A 20,538-nucleotide genomic window follows, 5' to 3' on the forward strand; every position below is an offset into this window, starting at 1 on the left:
TAATATCAATGCTTTCTTCATTGAATCCCTCAAAATCAAGCTCTGTTTTGTTTTTCCCCTTGCCAGTGGCCATCTTGAATGTTCTTCTCTGCACTGTAAACACTAGGGCAACTTTTTCTCATCCGATTTTTCACTTCCCTTAGCACTTTCCTGTTATCTCACCTATTTTTCAAGAGCACTATACCTTTATGTTCTCTGGGACACCACTCACTACCATCAACCTGTACTACAATACTTAGGATTGTTGAAATATGCTGGAGCTCCTCTGCTGCAAGTGTTGACCCTAGGGGTGTCACCTTTTGAGGTGACCCTTTAGTGGAACCCAGCCAGTGTTGCTGGAGTTTTGAGGTAGTGTTTTGACACTGTGATGATGCTGTGGAGGACTGGCCCATGAATTGCTGAGAAAGATGGACTCTCCGGTGTAATAACCTTAGAAGAAAGGCTCAGGAAAGGTACTTTGTGTGTTGTATAATAGAAGATAGAATTGAACTCACCAGGATAGAAGACTGCAAAATTTCTTTTGTTGTGTCCTGTGTGAAAGTGACACCTACGGTGTTATCTGTGTTTTAAATATGTAATAAGTGTATATAATTAAGAAATGCATGTAGTGAAAGTTTTGTTTAGTGTTGTCTTCCCTCATTTCCATTGTATTGACTATTACTGCTCAGTTCTTAATAACTTCACCCCCAACTTGAAGAAGACCCTGATCCTGAAAAGCAGCAGCACTAAGGCCCTATAAAAAGTTGAATGAAAAGAACCCAGTTACTGACTAAGGCCATAACAATGGGACATGGAAAAATCCTGGACAACACCTGCCGGTGATTCCACAGTTAGAGCCACAATACAGTACAGTAGTTTCAGTTGATTATTAATTAATCATTAGCAGTCCCCGTGGCACAGTGGTAACACTCACCTGGCGCTTTGTGAGCGATTTGGCCTGGGTTTGTATCCTGGCGAGGGGAGGATTGACTTAGGTGCCAATCCTTAACTGAAGCCTCTGTTCACCCAGCAATGAATGGGTACCTGGTTGTTAAACTATTTGGTGGGTCGTATTTTAGGGAAAATTAAGATTAAGGACTTGCCTCAAACGCTATGTGTGCTAGTGGCTTTACAAGAATATAAGAACTCTTGTATAGTACAACGCACTATATGGGATCGACCCCAGTTCATTGCAGAGTTGGATTCGTTGCAAGAGGTGACCTTCAAGAGGCGCTTGCGTCAGTTTTTTTTTTCTTGTACACAATAAAAATGCATTATCATATTATATACTGTACCTATATATTACTACTCTACTAAAAAATACTGTGTTATAGTTTTATTTACTTTATTGATGGAGTATGTCCATCTTGAATTCTCAGAGTTGTGAATACAGAACAGTAAATACATAGAGTACTGTGTTATGCAGTTAGCACTGTATTGGTTATGTAGCTCTGTTGTATGTTGAGTACTACAATACAGTTTATGAAAACTATTGTACACTAAAATTACTGCAACCATAATTTGAACACTAAAACTATGAACTTAAATTTAACACTTATTCTAACTGTACGCTCCACACACGATGTTCCGGATGTTTGCATCAGCTTTGCTGGTGCTCGCTGCTGCCGTGTTGGTTTCAGCTGCTTAATGATTCTCCGGCAATTTTCCTGTTCTTAATGCTAAGCCTATTCTTAAATCTTTCCAACCATTCTTCAGCAGATTGAAAATCTGGAATGCTCATCTTTGAACATCACTCATATCATCATGGATGGATTGGTGGCTGACAGGCGAGCAGGTGTCAGACGTATGGGCGGTGTGGGTAGGTGGCTATTCGGGGGAGGAACTAGGTTTAACACCCTATAGTAAACTGAAGTTTAAGTCAGATCCAGTAACAAATTTCTCTCAAATATTGGATTTATATCATATTATATATTTTTGGGTTATATATTTAGTTTAGCAACATTATTAGGATAAGAGGAGCTATAAAAAATACTTATTTTAAGGGGACATTAAACGAGATTTAAAATTTTCTTTAATGTCAACCAAACTATTTTTACTAGTTGCATATAAGAAGGGCTGCAACTGATCTACGTTTCAGTATCGCACCCCAAAATAGAAAGAGATTTTTTTTTTTTCAAACGAATTTTACACATTTTCAATATCTTACTTCTACCACAATATTCAAATGACATCATTTCTATGACTCTCATATATCATATTAGTATATAATAAAGGATTTTTATAAAATGGATTATCCAAAATATGTTTAGTTTTACTAATACAAGTAGTCAAAGTTCCCCCCCCCAAAATACATGCCAATATTTCACGTTTGCAAAAATTTATAAAATCAATAAATGAACTTAGGAAAAAGTGTTTCATAAATGTTGTAGAGACGTCAACTCTACATATAAGGTGTAAATTTCATGTAAATTGAAAAAAACAAAAATGAAAGAGGAGATGCAATTTTATGTTACTTGAAAATAAATAAGATCAAACACTCTGCCACCTGTGGTTGAAGTTGATTTCAACCAATTTCCTCCAAAATTTGCATCTTTACAGATAGGCATATGTTCTGTAAGGTGTATAAGTTTCAAGCAAATCGGCTGATAAAAAATATGAAAAAAATTTGAGAAAAAATCAAATTTTTTTTTTTTTTTTTTTTTCTTTTTTTTTTTTTGCATAAAAGTAAATATTAAAATGCTTTATTATATGCTATTGTGATAGCTTAGAGTCATAAACATGATTTCAGTTGACACTTTTGTTTGATGTTAATTTTTTACCATTTTGGAAAATTTTTGACACATAATTCAACATTTTTTTCTCCCTTCCTATTTATGCTACGATGCTGAGACTTGGGCCAGTTGAGCCAAATTTTATATACAACCAGTCAAAAAGGTTTGACTGAAATCAAACCAGTTTTCATTTAACGCATTTTTCCGTAATACACCCCCTTAAAAGTGATTTATTAATTTTATTATTTAGAGGCCGTAGGTCACTGAACTGTAGCGACGAATTGAATGAAACACGCATGGTGCTGTGTGTACACGGATTAGGCCTGTCCACTCGCGCTGTAGTTCTTGTGCTAATAACACAAATAATTTCTCAAATAGCAGATGTCTATCATATTACAGTATATTTTTGGTTTTATTTAGTTTATAAATGTAATTGGGATAATAGAGCTATTAAAACACTAGCTTCAAAAATGATTTATTAATCTGAAACTTTCAAAGTCGTGGGTCACTGAACTATGATGACACAAACGAAAGTGACTGAGACCTCACTGTAAAGTGAGGTTTACAGTACAGTATTCCCTTATCTGTCCACCCTCACTCATCTTGTTTCATCACAGAAAATGTCTATAAGGAGATTTCATCTTCGCTCAGGTAGCTAGTTATTCAACTTCACCCTTTAACCCTCAAACCACTAGGGGCCCAAATGGAATTCACACCCACAGGCGCAACAAAAAAAAAAATCCAAAAAATTCTTTTGTCTGATAGAAGTGTTCATTTTTGTTCCCTGATCACGGAAAAAATAACAAAAAAATCGTAGGTGGCATATTTTAGCCGCAATAGGGTAGGGAAGTGTGGCAAAAAAGGGGCGTTGGCAGAGCCTTCGCCAGACGAGGTCTACTCTGCCCGAGCTGTCAGACGGCAGTTGCCACAAATATATTATTACCTAATTATTTCAATGTCTCTGATTGATTTTTCTTAGTTTTTTTGCAGTAATATTATTCCATACAGTGAATTGTGGTATATTTATATTATAAAATGTGTGAACCATCGCTGTACTCAAAATTATGGTGTGCATATTAGTGATTCAATTATTATGTTCATAAAACAATAAACAAATAGTTTTGCTGTTGTTACACTATATACACAGGTTATATATAAGTATTTGCATGTTTTGTACACCATAACGAACTACTAAGTTGGTCTTGTGAGTCAAAAAGCAACGAGGAGTGATCGCCAAACACCAGCGAGCCACTCACTGCCACTCCCTCCCTCAGCACCACCTCACTCACCCTCGTTCACCTCCCACAATACTCTTTCTGTATTTATTCACTATACACAGACGTTATATATACGTATTTATATGTTTTGTTCACCATAACTGTATATCTAAGCTTGTATGGTGAGTAAAGGCAGAAAGACGTAGCTACTCACACAGTCAGCTGATCGGCGGCCGCCCTCAAGGCCAGACGCACTAATATTTGTCCTCCAACAATATTGTTTGCGGTGTTATTATGCTATATACACACATTATATATAAGTATCTACCTGTTTTATTCACCATACCTGAACCAATAAGCTGGCATGGTGCCCAAAGATCATAGTGGCCATCAGTAAACAACATGCCAAGTCGTGCAGACGACGCTCCTCCCTCACCAAAATGGCGGCTCCCAACCTACTCCTCTCGCTGTTATCTCACACTATACACACGTTATATATAAGTATCTACATTTGTGTTCACCATTGTGTTCTGGATTTTTTTTCTAGGTGGCATCTGGCAACTATTGGTCGTGGCTGTACTATAGCTGCCCCTATCCCAGGTGGGGCGTTTAAATTATAGCGCTAGACACGAAATCATATATAAATGATGTGCGCGATTTCGGTTTTGTCACTGATATCATTTATATATGATATGCGCGGTTTGAGGGTTAAATTAATTGATAAAGATACATGTGCTGTATACAATCGGTGAACGAAAATCATGGAAACACAGTCGTTCATTTGTGTGGACCACTCTGGCTGGTGTTTGCTTAATATGGTTCACTAGTTGTGTGAATAAGTCTGCCTGGTTTTGTTAATATGGTTCACTTGTGTAGTCCACTTGAGTGATCCAACTTGTCATATGAAGGAATTATTAATACCTGTGATCGAATGGGAAAGTTATCCACAAGTCTGTGAACTCTGTCCCAACACTGTAAGCAAATCCGCACATCCCGCGCTTCGGCGAACCATTGTTTGTCGAACCAGGTGAGTAAATCTGGCTTGAAAAGTGTGAGACCTAGCCAGAGATTCGTTGAATCGGGGTTTTACTGTATTTATATATACAGTATATATAAATAAATGTTAAATATGACCGAAAAGCTAAGATTAATAATTCTAACATGAATTATCACAATATTTCTTATGTTTCTTTTTACTGTCGATGGTAATTGAAAAATCAGTTCTCCAAAATTCATTTTTATTGCTAGTCTAATGCGACCCTTGAACGCATTTCGTAATACCTTATTACATTTTCAAAGACTTTAGTTTACACACACAACTGTATCCTGTAAACACTAAACAGAGTCAGCTAATTCGTCATACGGATTAGCTGTACAGTACAGTACTGTACTGCAGAATACGGAGTAATCTGTGTACTGCAGATTAGCAGACAGTACTCGCATTTGGGTGAGGTGATATGTTGCAACAGTTTTGGATGAGGTGAACAAACTTGTGACAAATACAAGACAGAACACAAAACTATGGGTATTAATTGGATATGAGAGCATAAGAATGGAAGTAACTGCAGAGGGCCTATTGGCCCATACTTCCTCTTGATGCTTCTATATTGGTTCGGAGTCTTGAAGTGGGTAGAATATAGTTGTGTATTAATTGGCTGCTGATTGCTGGTGTTGACTTTTTGATGTGTAGTGCCTCACAGATGTTGAGCCGCCTGCTATCGTTGTATCTATCGATGATTTCCGTGTTGTTTGTTAAGACTTCTCTGGTGATGGTCTGGTTGTGAGAGGAGATTATATGTTCCTTTATGGGGCCCTGATGTTTATGCATTGTTATTCACCTGGAAAGACATTGTTGTCTTGCCTATAAACTGAGTTCTTTGGGGCTTACAGTCCCCAAGCGGGCATTTGAAGGCATAGACGACTTTGGTTTCCTTCAAGGCATTCTGCTTTGTGTTTGGAGAGTTTTTCATGAGTAGGTTGGCCGTTTTTTTGGTTTTATAGTAAATCGTCAATTGTATTTTCTGATTTTTGTCTATAGGGATAACGTTCCTATCAACAACATCTTTCAGGGCCCTTTCTTCCGTTTTATGAGCTGTCGAAAAGAAGTTCCTGTAGAATAGTCTAATAGGGAGTACATGTGTTGTGTTAGTTGACTCTTCAGAGGGTCGACTAACCTCTGAAGAGTCAACTAACAGAACACAACTGTTTCCCACACTTGTGGATTCCATGTGGTTGTTTATTTATGTCACAGTCTACGGTGAGCCAATGAGAACATCTGAAATATTTGGTGATATAATATTGGCCCTGGGATGCCAGTGCATGAGCTGTGGGGAGCTACTGATGCCCTTTCAGGAGAGTTTCATTATACTCGATGTTCTATTTATCCTCAATATGCCAATTTTATAAACATTTTCTTAAACACTACCTGGATCTAAAGCTTTAATTTTTACTGACCACCCAAATCCTGAATATGAGAAAATATATATAGCATTATTTATGTTATGCTTTCTCAATATTGCAGCATAAACAGATAAAACCCAAATCCAAAAAGTTTTAAAATGAAAACCAGAGACTATTCTGCTCAATTTGAACAGAAAACTGCCTGTTAACATAAAACTTGAAAATTTAAAATCAATGCTAAGAGGCATTCTTAAGATATTATCTGTTAAAAATCAATAAATCCAATAAATAAAAAGCACAAAACCACAAGGCATCTCTAGAATCCCCTTCCCAGGGATACCTAATAATAGAGCAAAGAATGTTGAAGAAACCGATATGCAAAATGTAAGTGGGAGAGTAAAAACTGAAGTTAACTGTTAATTCAATTATCAACAATAATTCAATTATTAATAAGAAAAGGTGTCAAAAAAGGAGTGCAAAACCACTCGTTATAGATGTTATATTTACTGTACCTGGTTTCTATCATTCTTTTAGCTGCCTCAGCATATTTAGAGAGCTGCTTCCTGGCTTCACCTGTGAACTTCGGCCGCTGAAGTTTGATGGGGATGTCGTTCATGATTTCCCGATACATGGACTGGCTCACCTCAGGAAAACATTGGCTGGGAAGAAGTGGATCCCAACCGTGGTCCACAACTTTCCGTTCCATTAACCATCGACTAAACGAATCTCTGGGTGCATCAATTCCTGTGGCCATGATATTATATATATACATTAGAGGAAGCTTTTTAGCTCTCTATCCCATGTTTTACTATGTATTAATATTGTACAATATATATATAGTATATAAAGCAGAAATGAGCCATGAGTCTCAAAATTTGTCAGTCTGTCAGTCATAGGCAACAGCTCTTGAGAAAAACGGAAGAAAAATAGTGCAAGCAGATATTGTTTAGATAAAGATAATAAGATAAAGATAAAGATAATAAGCCAGCAATGAATGTAATGAAATGCCAGTTTCTGGATGAGCACTGGTGGCTCCCTGAAGCTGCTATACTGATATAGTGCCAAACTAGAAGGTACCATGAGTTGCGGAGTTCTTATTGACCTACCAAGGACAACGAGCCAGAACCTGGCCCCCTTAGAGAGGCACAGCAAGCAGTGGCTCTATGAAAAATTTTATGTAAATTTATTCATGTCAGCCACCATCAAAAGAAGGCACCTAGAAAGTTAGTGAAATAAAACAAACCACTGTTTAGTTAGAAATGAGACTGCAGCCTCAAAACAGCCAAAGAACTCCCCCCCAACAATGCAAACTTCTTGAAACTAGCACGAGCTAGTTCGCCCCACCTCCCATTTCCCTCGTTTTGGGGAAAAGAGGAAAGCAGACCGTGTAAGCCACCTGCTCCACAACCAGTTATGATGATGATGGAGACCACCATGAGGCCCTAGGGGAGGGAGGGTGTTAGGGAGCCACTGGGGCACACTGGTTTTCTAGGGGAAGCCCCTTGTGGCTCCTGAAGCATATATCCAGGGAGAAGAAAGAAAGAAAGGGCACTTCCCATGGAAGAGAAAGAACCACAGGTATCAAGACAAAAAAAAAAAAAGAGAGACCAATGGCCACAACATATGAAGAAGCAGAAGTACTGTGCTTGCCACTCTCCATGGTGTACAACAAATCACTGGTAATAAGGAAACAACCAAAAATTTAGAAGACGGCTAATATACAGCTAATAATAAGACGGCTAATGTTCCCCATATACAAGAAGGGTAACAGACAGAAGGCACTGAACTACAGGCCAGTGTCACTAATTTGCATACCATGCAAGGTGATAGATAAGATTGTGGGGGAAAAAAGCTAGTGGCACATCTGGAGCAAAAGAACTTTGTAACACAGCATCAGCATGTGATCAGGGATGGCAAATCTTGCCTCACAGGTTTAATTGAATTCTATGACCAAGCAACAAAATTCAGGCAAGAAAGAAAAGGGTGGGCAGACTGCATATTTTTGGATTGCCAGAAAGTCTTTTGACACAATACCCCATAGGAGACTAGTGAACAAGCTGGAAATGCAGGCAGGAGTGAAAGGGAAGGTACTCCATTAGATAAGGGAGTACCTAAGCAACAGAAGATAGATAATCACTGTGAGGGTGAGGTCTCAGAGTGGCAAGGCATCACCAGTGGAATCCCACAGGGTTCAATCCTTAGACCTATCCTGTTTCTGATAAATGTAAATGATCTTCCAGAGGCAATAGACTCGTTCCTCTCAAAGTTAGTTGATGACGCAAAAATTATGAGGAGGATTAAGACAGAGGAAGATAGCATGAGGCTACAAAATGACCTAGACAAACTGAAGGAATGATCCAACAAATGGCTACTAAAGTTCAACCTAAGTAAATTTAAGGTAATGAAACTAGGCAGAAGGAACAGGAGGCCAAATGCAAGATACCAAATGGGAGATGAAGTCCTTCATGAAATGGACAGAAAGATCTAGGAGTTAATATCATGCAAATAATGTCTGCTAAAGCCCACAACAATAGAATATCATCAGCAGCATATGCAAGGCTGGCTAACATCAAAACTGCCTTCAAAACCCAGCATTGAATGTAGTGAAACGCCATTTTCTGGGAGAGACCTGGAGGCTCCTTGGAGTTATCCAGGCTGATATGTATACTATTAGACTTTGGCATTAGTCAGTACGCATGGAGTTCTAGGCCTGCCGGGGGACCACGAGCCAGAACCCGGCCCCCTCAGAGAGGCACGAGGAGTAATGGCCAATAGAAATGCACATGTGTTTCTATTGTATAGTTACAGGATTAGAGCTACGCTCGTGGTGTCCCGTCTTCCCAGCACTCTTTGTCATATAATGCTTTGAAATTACTGACAGTTTTGGCCTCCACCACCTTCTCACTTAACTTGTTCCAACCGTCTACCACTCTGTTTACAAAAGTGAATTTTCGTATATTTCTCCGGCAGCTTTGTTTCGTTAGTTTAAATCTATGTTCTTGAAATTCCGGGTCTCAGGAATTCTTCCCTATCAATTTTATCGATTCCTGTTACTATTTTGAACGTAGTGATCATATCGCCTCTTTTTCTTCTATCTTCTAGTTCTTGCATATTTAATGCCTCTAACCTCTCCTTGTAGCGCTTGTCCTTCAGTTCTGGGAGCCACTTAGTAGCATGTCGTTGCACCTTTTCAAGTTTGTTGATGTGCTTCTTAAGATATGGGCACCATACAACCGCTGCATATTCCAGCTTTGGTCTAATAAAAGGCGTGAACAATTTCAGAAGAAAAACAGAAATGGGCAAGGAAAAGACCAGAATACGGAACAAGTAGCAGCCTGTAACGCAATGTACACTATCAACTACAACGTGTGGTGTGGGTGGTCGCACATACACAGAGGGACACCATGGATATCAGGGTGCACCCAGGCACCGAAGAGAGGCAAGGAAGGAGTGTCCAGAGACCAAGTCAAGGAAGGACACGGATCGAGGGAACGAAGAAGTGTCCAAAGATCGAGAAAAGACCCCGGCGCAGAAAAACTAAATAAAAAAGCACCAAAATGTAGGGCAGTGCCCCCCCAGTACAACAAGAACAAGACACTGTACATGGACAAAGTAGTCACTGTAAGACACACACAAAGTGTCCAAGCAAAACACACAACACCTAACACCCCTGTTAGGAGCCAATGACACTACCTTGTCAAGTGGGGAAGTGACAGGGTAGACAAGGATGGATCATTTAACACAGGTGGTACACTCACAAGGGGACACAGGCAGAAGCCGAGTACCCAAATGAGCCACAGACACAGAAAGAGCTGTTTCAGTGTCAGTAAGTGGAATGCACTAGGAAGTGATGCGGGAGGCAGAATCCATACACATTCACAAATGTAGAGAAGATAGAACCCAGGAGGCTCAGGAAGCTGTAGACCTGATGACTGACAGTGGAGAGACAGGACCAAAGAGCCAGAGCTCAACCCCCGCAAACACAATTAGGCGAGTACCCCACCAAACAGCGAGAACTAGCACCCTGGGGCCAGAAGGGGAAGGGAAAACCCTACTCTGAGGAACTGCAAGCCCCGCTCCGATGGTACAAAACCCCAAGCGGGGCAAAATGGGGCCTAGGCACCCCCCCCAGGCAACCCCCTCCCCTACCCTGGGAACCCCTACGGCAGGACCCAGGGCCGAGTCGTTCCCCCCCAAAAGCCCCAGCCCCACATGTAAAAGCCAGAGCAGCCATACAAAACACCAAGGAAGGGAGTCCACTGGTCAGACCCATACAGCAAGGCTGGAGGAACAGGCTCGAATGCCTCAGCCGCCACCCCGGAAGAGGAAACCCCCGAGACCGCCCGAGTCTCAACCCAACCAGACCCTGCCCCAACCCCGAAATCCGCCTACGGTTTCGAAGTGGGAAGCAAGGGAAAGGATGTATGCACAACAGAAGGGAAAGGACGAGGAGGAGCAGACGGAACTGGAGCCGAACCGACTCCCATCCCCAAGTCCGGACCCCTTAACCAAGACGGAGCAGTCTCGGGGCATCCTGGGCCGCAACCAATCTAGAATGTTGCAGCAACCTAAACCTAGCATGCAATGCCACAACTGCCTGCACCCGCACATCATTATCAGTGGCTTGGGTGAACAGGAGCCCGTACAGACAATACACGTCGCACAACTCCAGGTCAAAACAATCATCAACCAAACAGACATCATGGCGGAGGCAAAACAGGCTTGTGTCACCCCTGAGACAAGGGGACAGAGCAACCTTCAAACTCGCAAGACGTGAGAGTGGGCAGAAGGAGGAGGAAGGAACGATATCATTGACTCAGGGGTCACATCCATTGGACCACGTAGCCCCCCCCATGGGGTTTCCCAGGGCCCTTAGCCATGGTTACATGCTAAGGGAAGCCCAGGCAGAATACTGCAAACCGGCGCCCAAGTCTACCTAACAAACTGCTAAAGCTGAACCCTCCGGATGTGTCCACTCATGGGGGCCAAGCGGGGAGGACCACCAAGACAGAAATATAGATATACAAATATATATACCCCAAGAACAGCGATGGGGGACCACAAAGACAGACCCCCCCCCTCCACCAGGCAGAAAACAAGAACAAAAGAAAAAAAACACAAGAGGATAACGTACCCAGGGGAACAGAGCCGGCTGTGTCATAGGTGAAAACTAGTTGTGCAGTACCCCGATGCCCCTGCCAGTGACAAAAACTACCCATTACCCAGAGACAAACAAGGGTAAGAAAAACCCCAGCTGACCCCAAGGGCGCCCAAGTACTGAGCAGTAAACGACACAGCGGAGGTAGATCCTGAGGTGAATTGTGGAAGAAGGCCCCAAGCCCCATGGGCAGTACTTACAGGGCACCTAGGGAAGGGAACCCTAGGCACATGCAGCCCGAGTACCGTGGAAAACATCTCTCGGCTCCCGCACCACTTGTAGAGATAGCCCACACCACAAGGCACAGAACTGATACAAAAACCGGAGCCAGAGGCATGATTGCACCAGACTTCCATCAGCCACGAACTGAAAGTTGGGTTGCCGGCGGGTAGGTCCAGGGCTCCCCCTTCACCCTCCTGGGAAGGGGGGGATTGCACAGATGGCGGCGCGGCGACATGACGACATCATGCTAGTTTGTTAATTTTCATTTGGGGAGTTGTGTCCACTTGTTAGACCTTCGGTCGCAATAGTTTTACCAAAATAGGGGTTTGTTTTGGGGCGCCTACCTTTCTGGGTGCCTGTCCCGGTCGATGGCAGACATAGCAAGAACTCCATGCAGTGACTGATGCCAGAAAGATATACATATCCATTCAGCCTGGATAGCTCCGGAGAACCAACGGGGCTCCCCCGAGAAAAGGAATATACAAGCATAATAAATCTAAACGGCATGTCTATCATGGCTATCTAATTCAATTGAAACAAAAATGCTAACTACATGTAAATGGCATGACTCTCTCCTCACCTTCTCTTGCCTGGCACATTTCCTGGTATCCGAGGCGGAGTTTACCCACCAGCTGGCCCCGTAACACCTCTACACTAGGGTGTGGCTGGGGTAATGTGATGGGCGGGCGCTCAAACATGATCACATTTGTTGGTATCTCTAAGTCCCATGGACCCCTGTAAACAATTCACACCAACCAATTAAGCTTTAAGTGAGGTTAGCACATCTGTTACATACCTTATTTTCATATGGCTATATATATTAAAAACCTTTTATAGATCAATTAGACAAATACAAATTATGTATTGACACTGACAGACAAGGTTATACAGACTATTAGTGCAGTTAGCTTTGTTTTCAACTCACAAATGAGGATCCCAGGTTCAATTCCTTGATGGGGCAGAAATGGTTAGGCATGTTCCCTTACATCTAATCCCTCTATTAACAAAGCAGTAAATAGGTACCTGGGAGTTCGGCAACTGTGCAGGGAGTCGCATCCTAGGGTGAGTCAGAAGTTCAATCTTACCTGCTTGATACCTGCTTGATGGGGTTCTGGGAGTTCTTCTACTCCCCAAGCCCGGCCTGAGGCCAGGCTCGACTTGTGAGAGTTTGGTCCACCAGGCTGTTGCTTGGAGCGGCCCGCAGGCCCACAGCCCGGCTGATACCAATCTTGGGAAACCTCAATACAAGCCTAATGTGCATGTATATACAGTATACGTATATGTGAGCCCGATGACTCTTCCATTGAGCCCGACAACTCTGGCTGGATGTACCTTGCCTTACCTTGCGCCGGTTTCGAGGCTCAACGTTCTTGCGACTCGGTCCTCGATCAGGCCTCCTCGTTGCTGGACTGGTCAGCCAGGCTGTTGGATGCAACTGCTCGCATCCTGACGTATGAATCACAGCCTGGTTGATCAGGTATTCTTTGGAGGGGTTTATCAAATTCTCTCTTGAATACTGTGAGGGGTCGGCCAGTTATGCCCCTAATGTGTAGTGGAAGCGTGTTGAACTGCCTTGGGCCTCTGATGCTGACAGAGTTCTCTCTCAGAGTACCTATTGCACCTTTTCAATGGGGAGTATTTAGCACATACTGCCATACCTTCTGGTCTCATTTGGTGTTATTTCTGTGTGCAGGTTTGGGATCAGCCCCTCTAATATTGTTCACATGTAAATTATGTACGTATCTCTCCCAGCTTACCTCATGAGAATGCAGATTTAGGCATTTTGTTCGGTCCCAATAGTTTAGATGTTTTACTGAGTGGATTCTATCAGTAAAGAGGAGACAATTGTGTAAGGGACAACTTGTCTAGAACCTTTTAAAGTTTCTGAGCAAGCATTTAGGTGGACTTCTCTGTTCTCTGCAGGAGTTTTTCCAAAATTGCAATCATCTTCAGAAGGAAGATGATATCCTTTTCACAAACCCAGTGCACAGAGTGATTTCTCAATTCGATTTGCCTTGTATTATTGGTCATGTTGGTACATTTTCTGTGTATAGCTGCAGAGCACAGTTGGCATTGAAGACTCTGTTGATAACTTACCTTCTTACGACATTCTGTGCAAATCTTTGATGTCGACATTTTTATTATTTTGCAGTGCTTGGTGGTGTTTGTGAAGGCAGTGGAATCACCAGTGTTGGTGCTAACTTTTGTAATGGGCTTAGTGTTGTGGTCTAAACTTTTAGGCTGGTTTTACCCACAGTAGAACCCTGGATGGTGGGTTGTGACCTCACGCAGTTACCGACTCATGTCACTACCTGCCTGCCTATACTCTCTAAGGGCAGTCACTTGCACCATATATGCATCTGCACTATTTCCTTTGAAAAACACTATTTATTAGTATTTTTGAGTAATTTTGGTTACTGTCTGCTTGCCAGACATTCACACATTATTATGCACTTTTCCACTGCATAACAGGTGCAGTAAGTCTCTCCTAACTGCGGGAGTTTCACAATTTTATGCTGTACCCTAATTCATCACCTAAAGAGATGTGCAGTTTGAGCATAATTTGCCACTCCATCACCTGATGGGATGCGCAGCCAACGGATTAAAAGCGATTCTAAAGATGGAACGCTGTTACGACCCTGGGTTCTCCAGTGGAAACCAGAGGTCAAAATTGAGCTATTAAACTTTCTGGTAGTACAGTTGAGTGCATATCGAGCGGCAATTGTTTGTATCTTCCCTGCCAGACGTAAGACTATTATTATTTCTCAAAGAGCATTTAAAGACTGAGCTGGGGGTTGATAATTAAATAATAACATAGGCACCAACTTTGCTTACTAATACTTTCTAATCATTTGTAAAGTAACAATACGTTGCATAGGGGAAGATCTTTAATGTGCTTAGCTGCACGATCAATTAGGCTCCTTCCGGCACCACGACATGGGAGGCCTAGCTGGTCGCTAGGAGGTTCTTCTCTGGCTGGCGTTCGTGCGGACGAGACCTACTCTGTGGCTGCACCCCCTCATCTCCTCCCTTCTCCTCTTACTTATTTCCCTTACCTTAAGTTCCTGTACCATTAAGTTAAGTATTGTATGATTTCTAAGTGTACCTTCTCTGGTAGTAACGATTGGTGAGACCTGGGGGTAGTAGTTGCCAGTGTTTTGGGTAACCCTAAGTGTTGTGTTTTGTATTAGGGTACCACGTGGGGTCTCACTACCCTAAGCTGCATCCAGCTTCAGTGCTTATCCAGTAGTACTTTACCCTAGCTTGTTATTAGTGTAAACCTTGTATCCTGCCTATGTGGACCAAGGCTTTTAACGTAAGATAGTGTGGTAAAGTTATTATTATTATTGTTATTGGTGTGAGTGTATATGGGGGGTTGTTAAGGGGTTAACCCTTAACATGCTCGGGGTCTAATATCCTGCCATCCGCACAGGCGCATGTCATTTTGAAAAAAAAAAAAATTTTTTTTTTTTGCTAATCTGTTAAGTTCTGTTCACTGATCACGGGAAAAATAAAAAAAAAATTCTATTGTACTTACTTTTGTTGCAATAGAGCCGAGAAGATCGGTGATGACGTCACAATCTGCATGTTCGCTCATGCAGTACACGCCCGGGAGGTGTTGCGCGCGGTCCTCAAACAGCCAGAGTTGCCACAAATATATTTTCGCGCTATTTATTTACAATGTCTAAGCACATTTTATCTAATTTTTTTTCACTAATTGTGTTTCAAATACTGTTTGAACATATTTTGTATCAATAATTGTTGCATATTTGAGTATACACAGGCGCACACAAATGTTTTCAATTACGGCAATATAATATGTCATTACAGTCTATTATATTGTATGTTCTGCTTATATTTGTATATATTTACACACACGCACACGCTATCTGCTTATATGTTTACATATTTACACACTCCCACACGCAATACACACTTTGAAGCACACTTAGAAGATTTCTAGACTGTGGTAGTCATTGAAGCAGTCGACAGCACATAATGGGATACCACACGTTTCACACCATGTTTGCACAAGCTTCCGTTTCTTGTCTCTACGTGTCGTTGTTTTACACACCAAGCAATCACGTTGGGCTATTGCACGCTTCACACCAGGTGGCAAATACCTAAGTTTGTGTGCTAGGAAGCCTTCAGTGTGAGCGAGGCGTGGAGTACCAGCATGCTGCAACAGTGGGTTTATGATGGGCCGCTGAATACCTGGGACATCTTTTGCAAACTTTCCTAATAACTGTATTGCAGCATCAAATACAAAGTCACGGAAAGTGGGCTTACGTCCAGTTCTCACAAGGTACATGTTGAAACAGTTCAGCATGCTGATGTCCACAAGATGGAAGAACACTTTTTTCGTCCACCTACATGTCTTCCGCACACACTCTGCAGTGCCAATCATCATGTCTGATTTATCAATCAACCGCATGTTGATATTATAGTCTAAAACACAGTCTGGCTTATATAGTGGTGCGTTTGTTTTATGGCTCACTTTCCCACTGTTCACCATTGTTCCATCATGAATTGTTGTCAACAAGTTCACCTCTCTTTTGTCTTTCCACCGAACTGACAGAATGTTATCACTTTTCCTTCTCTGACACTCACCAACTGCAATGTCGTTGTCAAACACAGGCATTTCCCTTCGTTGTGGCTTTACTGTACCAACCAATCCGGTTCTATTTTCTAGCAAGAACCGAGCTAGCAAGGGACTTGTATAGTAATTATCTGTGTATAAAATGTGTCCCTTGTTCATCCATGGAGCCATGATGGTCTTCACTACACTCCCCGAAAATCCATGTTCGTCGTTACCGGGAATGTCTACATCACTAGCCGAGTACAGAATCATGTGTAACACGTATCCTGTCTCACAATCACAAAGAACAAAAAATTTCAGGCCAAATCTTTTTCGTTTTGAGGGAATGTACTGTTTGAATGGAACACGTCCCTTGAAAAGTATGAGAGATTCATCAACCACCAGCTTCTGTGCTGGTACGTAAAAATCTCTGAATTTTCCAATAACATCGTTCATGTAGTGCCTCACTCGCCACAGTCTATCATCAGGTGTTCGGTCCTGAACACTTCCAAAATGTAGACACCTGAGGAGTATCTGAAACCTGTCTCGTGACATATATTTCCCGAATAAAGGTGTTGGTATTGTCTTGTCCTTGCTCCAATAGTCATTTATTGCATGTTTGTGACAGTGCTTCATCAACAGAGTGCCAAAAACACATACATTTCCGCCACTGTGGTATTTTTCCAACGCTGCAGTCGTGAAAATTCTGTGATTTCCCTCTCAATCAGGTAAGCAGCATGCAGGTTCGTTTGGTGTACAATGTATTCCATGAGTGGTTCATCATAGAATGCTGTAAAATATTCCATCTCAGCCATGTCCTCACCTTGATTAGGGAAAAGGTTTGTAATCCCTACATCTTTATCGTCAAAGTGAGGAATATTAGGAATAAAATCGTCACCATCACTCCACTCAAGTACACCAGGCGTCCTGCGAGATGCAGAGGAAAGACGGCGAGGAAGCGATGCATACCGGCGACCAGGAGCTGAATACCGTCTGCGAGAAGCACGGCGGCTACGTGCACGTGAGGTGGGTGCACGTGAGGTGGGTGCACGTGAACACGAGGGTCTTGGTCCCTCATGTGGTGCCATGCGGTGGCGCTTGGCCAGGCGAGATGCTGCTGACGCGACAATTTCTCGCCCAGTTACACCACTGGTACCAGCCACAGGCTCAATAAAACTTTGATCTGAGTCACTAAACCCAGAAAAGGAGTCACCTCCCTCTGACTCGTCACCCTCAAACAGAAAATATCCACAGGAACTGTGAGGTCGTGGTAGAATTGGGGTAGAAAATGGGCGAGGAGGCATGGGAGAGCGTATAGGCCTCGCCATGGCATGGCGGTCATTCTCACTTTCACTGCTGCTGCTACTATCACCCGACAACTGTGTATAATCCTCATCGTTGTCTGAATCGTCAAACACACTTTCTTCACCTTCAGAGAATAATTCGTGGGCTATTTGCTCTGGGGTGAGGGACTGAGTGGTGCGTGCCCGTGAGGCGTTTGACCGTGCGCTCGCCATGGTGACTCTCGCTAAACTGAGGCCTCCCATGCCATCGGATCGTGAGCTGGAATTTTTTTCAAAATGGCCGCTGTTTACTAGAGCCCCTGGGCAGCGTATGGGACCCCCAGCTGCACCGCGGGCCATTCAAATCGTGCGCGGTACCCATACACTTCATATGAAGTGAAGCGCAGTTGACTGGTAAAACGATTTACACTTCATATGAAGTGATGCGCACTTTAAGGGTTAATAAATAAGTACATGAATTACAGAGTATCCCTTCTTCCTGTGTGGGAGCGCATTGATCAACCCTTAGACTAACATATATGGTCTAGTAGCAAGTTATTACTACTGTGGATAGTTTATTTTGGGAGCCGGGCCTTTTAGCTCTCCCATATTTGATACTCTTGTTTTCTAACTACCCTTACCCCTTAATAGTACCAGTACCCCATAGAAGCCCCACATACCATTATTTATAACAAACGCCTAGGATATGTACTTGGTGCTCTGGCAAGGGCACAAGCTTCTTTCTACTCATTCTTACTTAACCATTAAATCGTGCATGGCTATATACCATTTGACACCCACAGGCACATACATACAAAAAAAAAAAATCTTTTTCTTCTAAACCTGTTAATTTGTGTTCACCGATCATGGGAAAAATAATAAAAAAAATCGTAAGTGGCATATATTGCCCGCTATAGGGCGGGGAAATCAGGCAAAAAACAGGCGCTGACTCAGCGTGCGTCCCAGGCGGTCTGATGCTTGCCAGCTGTCAGGCCGGAGTTGCCACAAAGAGATAATTACCTAATTATTCCAATGCTCTGATTGATTTTTCAAAATTTTTTTGCTGTAATATTATTCAATAGTGTGTAGTGTGATATATATTTTATAATAAAATGAGTGAATCATCGCTGTACTCAAAAATATGGTGTGCATATTGTTGATTCAATTATGTTCATCAAACAGTGAACAAATATTTTGTTGGTTATTACACTATATACACAGGTTATATATAAGTATCTGCATGTTTTGTTCACCATAACGTACCACTAAGTTGCTATTATGAGACAAAAAGTAACGAGGAGTGACCGCCACACACAAGCTAGCCACTCACTCCCTCCCTCCCTCAACACCTCACTCAACCACATTCTCCTCCCACCATGCTGTTTTTGCTTTTATTCACTATATACAGACGTTATATATAAGTATCTACATTCGTGTTCACCATAACGAACCACTAAGTTGGCATGCTGAGTGGCAGTGCCAGTGACAGCCCGCCACTGGCTGCTACTTCCTCCCTCCCTCAAGTCACCTGACTCACCCACATTCTCCTCCCACAATATTGTTTTTGCTTTTATTCACTATATACAGACGCTATATATAAGTATCTACATTCGTGTTCACCATAACAAACCACTAAGTTGGTATGCCGAGTGGCAGTGGCAGCCCGCCACTGGCTGCCACTCCCTCACCTCACCTCACCTGACTTGCCACCATTCTCCTCCCACCATACTGTTTTTGCTTTTATATACAGACGTTATATATAAGTATTTACATGTTTTGTTCACCATAACTGTACATCTAAGCTTGTATGGTGAGTAAAGGCACAAAGACGTAGCTACTCACACAGTCAGCTGATGGCTACCGACCTCAAGGCCAGACACACTAATATTTCTCCTCCAACAATACTGTTTGTGGTGTTATTACGCTATATACACACATTATATATTAATATCTACCTGCTTTATTCACCATACTTGTACAAGTAAACTGGTATGGTGCCCAAAGACCATCATGGTCACCAGTAAACAACATGATAAGTCGTGCAGATGACACCACCGCCCTCACCAAAATGGCAGCTCCCAACCTACTCCTCTTGCTGTTTATACTCTCTATACACACGTTATATATAAGTATCTACATTTATGTTCACCATAGCGAACCACTAAGCTGGTATGGTGAGTGCAGTCAATAAAAGGTGGCCACACACATTCAGAAGACAACACCACTACCCTCCCCTCCCACAGCATTACTCCTCCCTTCATGGGCACAGCGCTAAATATCACCACAATCCTGCTATTATCAGAACCCTGGTCAATTTTATCACAGTCAGGGGTCTTCTGTAATAATATCATCACTACATAATAGCATGAACAAGTATATTATGGCATTTTTAGGCGATGCTGTGGTCACAAACTGAACAGCAGTGCTGTGAGCTCATGTTGCATGCATCAGGCTTGGCAGCTCACTCAATACTGAGGCCCCAAATACCCAGGAATTTGGCCCACGATTTTTGTTTAAAATAGCGTCTGTTTACAAGAGCCCTGATGAAGGTGTGGTGAACCCTGTGTATCCGCGGGCCCTTTAAATCTTGCGTAGTACTCCAAAGCATCATATGATGCGATGCACAATTTAAGGGTTAATAAATGAGGGTAAGGTGAATATAATGATCGCTAGGGATAGTAAGTCTCCTCCGAGGATAGTAACACTCAGTCTTATACCTTGTAGTTCCAGGGCATACCTTATACCTGGTAGTTTCAGGACATACCTTATACCTGGTACCTTACCTTGAGGTTACCTGGAGGTGCTTCCGGGGCTTAGCGTCCCTGCGGCCCGGTCATCAACCAGGCCTCCTGGTTGCTGGACTGGTCAACAAGGCTGTTAGACGCGGCTGCTCGCAGCCTGACATACAAGTCACAGCCAGGTTGATCAGGTATCCTTTGGAGGTGTTTGTCGAGTATCTCCCTTGACC

At 42.5% G+C, this 20,538-nt stretch overlaps 1 protein-coding gene across 2 annotated transcripts in view; it reads right to left on the bottom strand.

Annotated features, from left to right (window-relative positions):
* Window positions 1-5,885: 5,885 nt before the first annotated feature.
* The window catches only part of LOC123751668 (mRNA (2'-O-methyladenosine-N(6)-)-methyltransferase), a 159,441-nt gene continuing 144,788 nt past the window's right edge, over window positions 5,886-20,538 (bottom strand). For both annotated transcript variants that reach the window (XM_069323554.1, XM_069323553.1), the window contains 3 exons: window positions 12,289-12,443; window positions 6,841-7,072; window positions 5,886-6,020 (listed from right to left, as the gene is read on the bottom strand). In XM_069323554.1, the coding sequence (XP_069179655.1) occupies window positions 6,014-6,020; window positions 6,841-7,072; window positions 12,289-12,443 (394 nt within the window). In that variant the 3' untranslated portion in view covers window positions 5,886-6,013. The remainder of the gene's footprint in view (window positions 6,021-6,840; window positions 7,073-12,288; window positions 12,444-20,538) is intronic.

Source organism: Procambarus clarkii, chromosome 13 (genome assembly GCF_040958095.1).
Source record: "Procambarus clarkii isolate CNS0578487 chromosome 13, FALCON_Pclarkii_2.0, whole genome shotgun sequence".
NCBI lineage: Eukaryota > Metazoa > Arthropoda > Malacostraca > Decapoda > Cambaridae > Procambarus > Procambarus clarkii.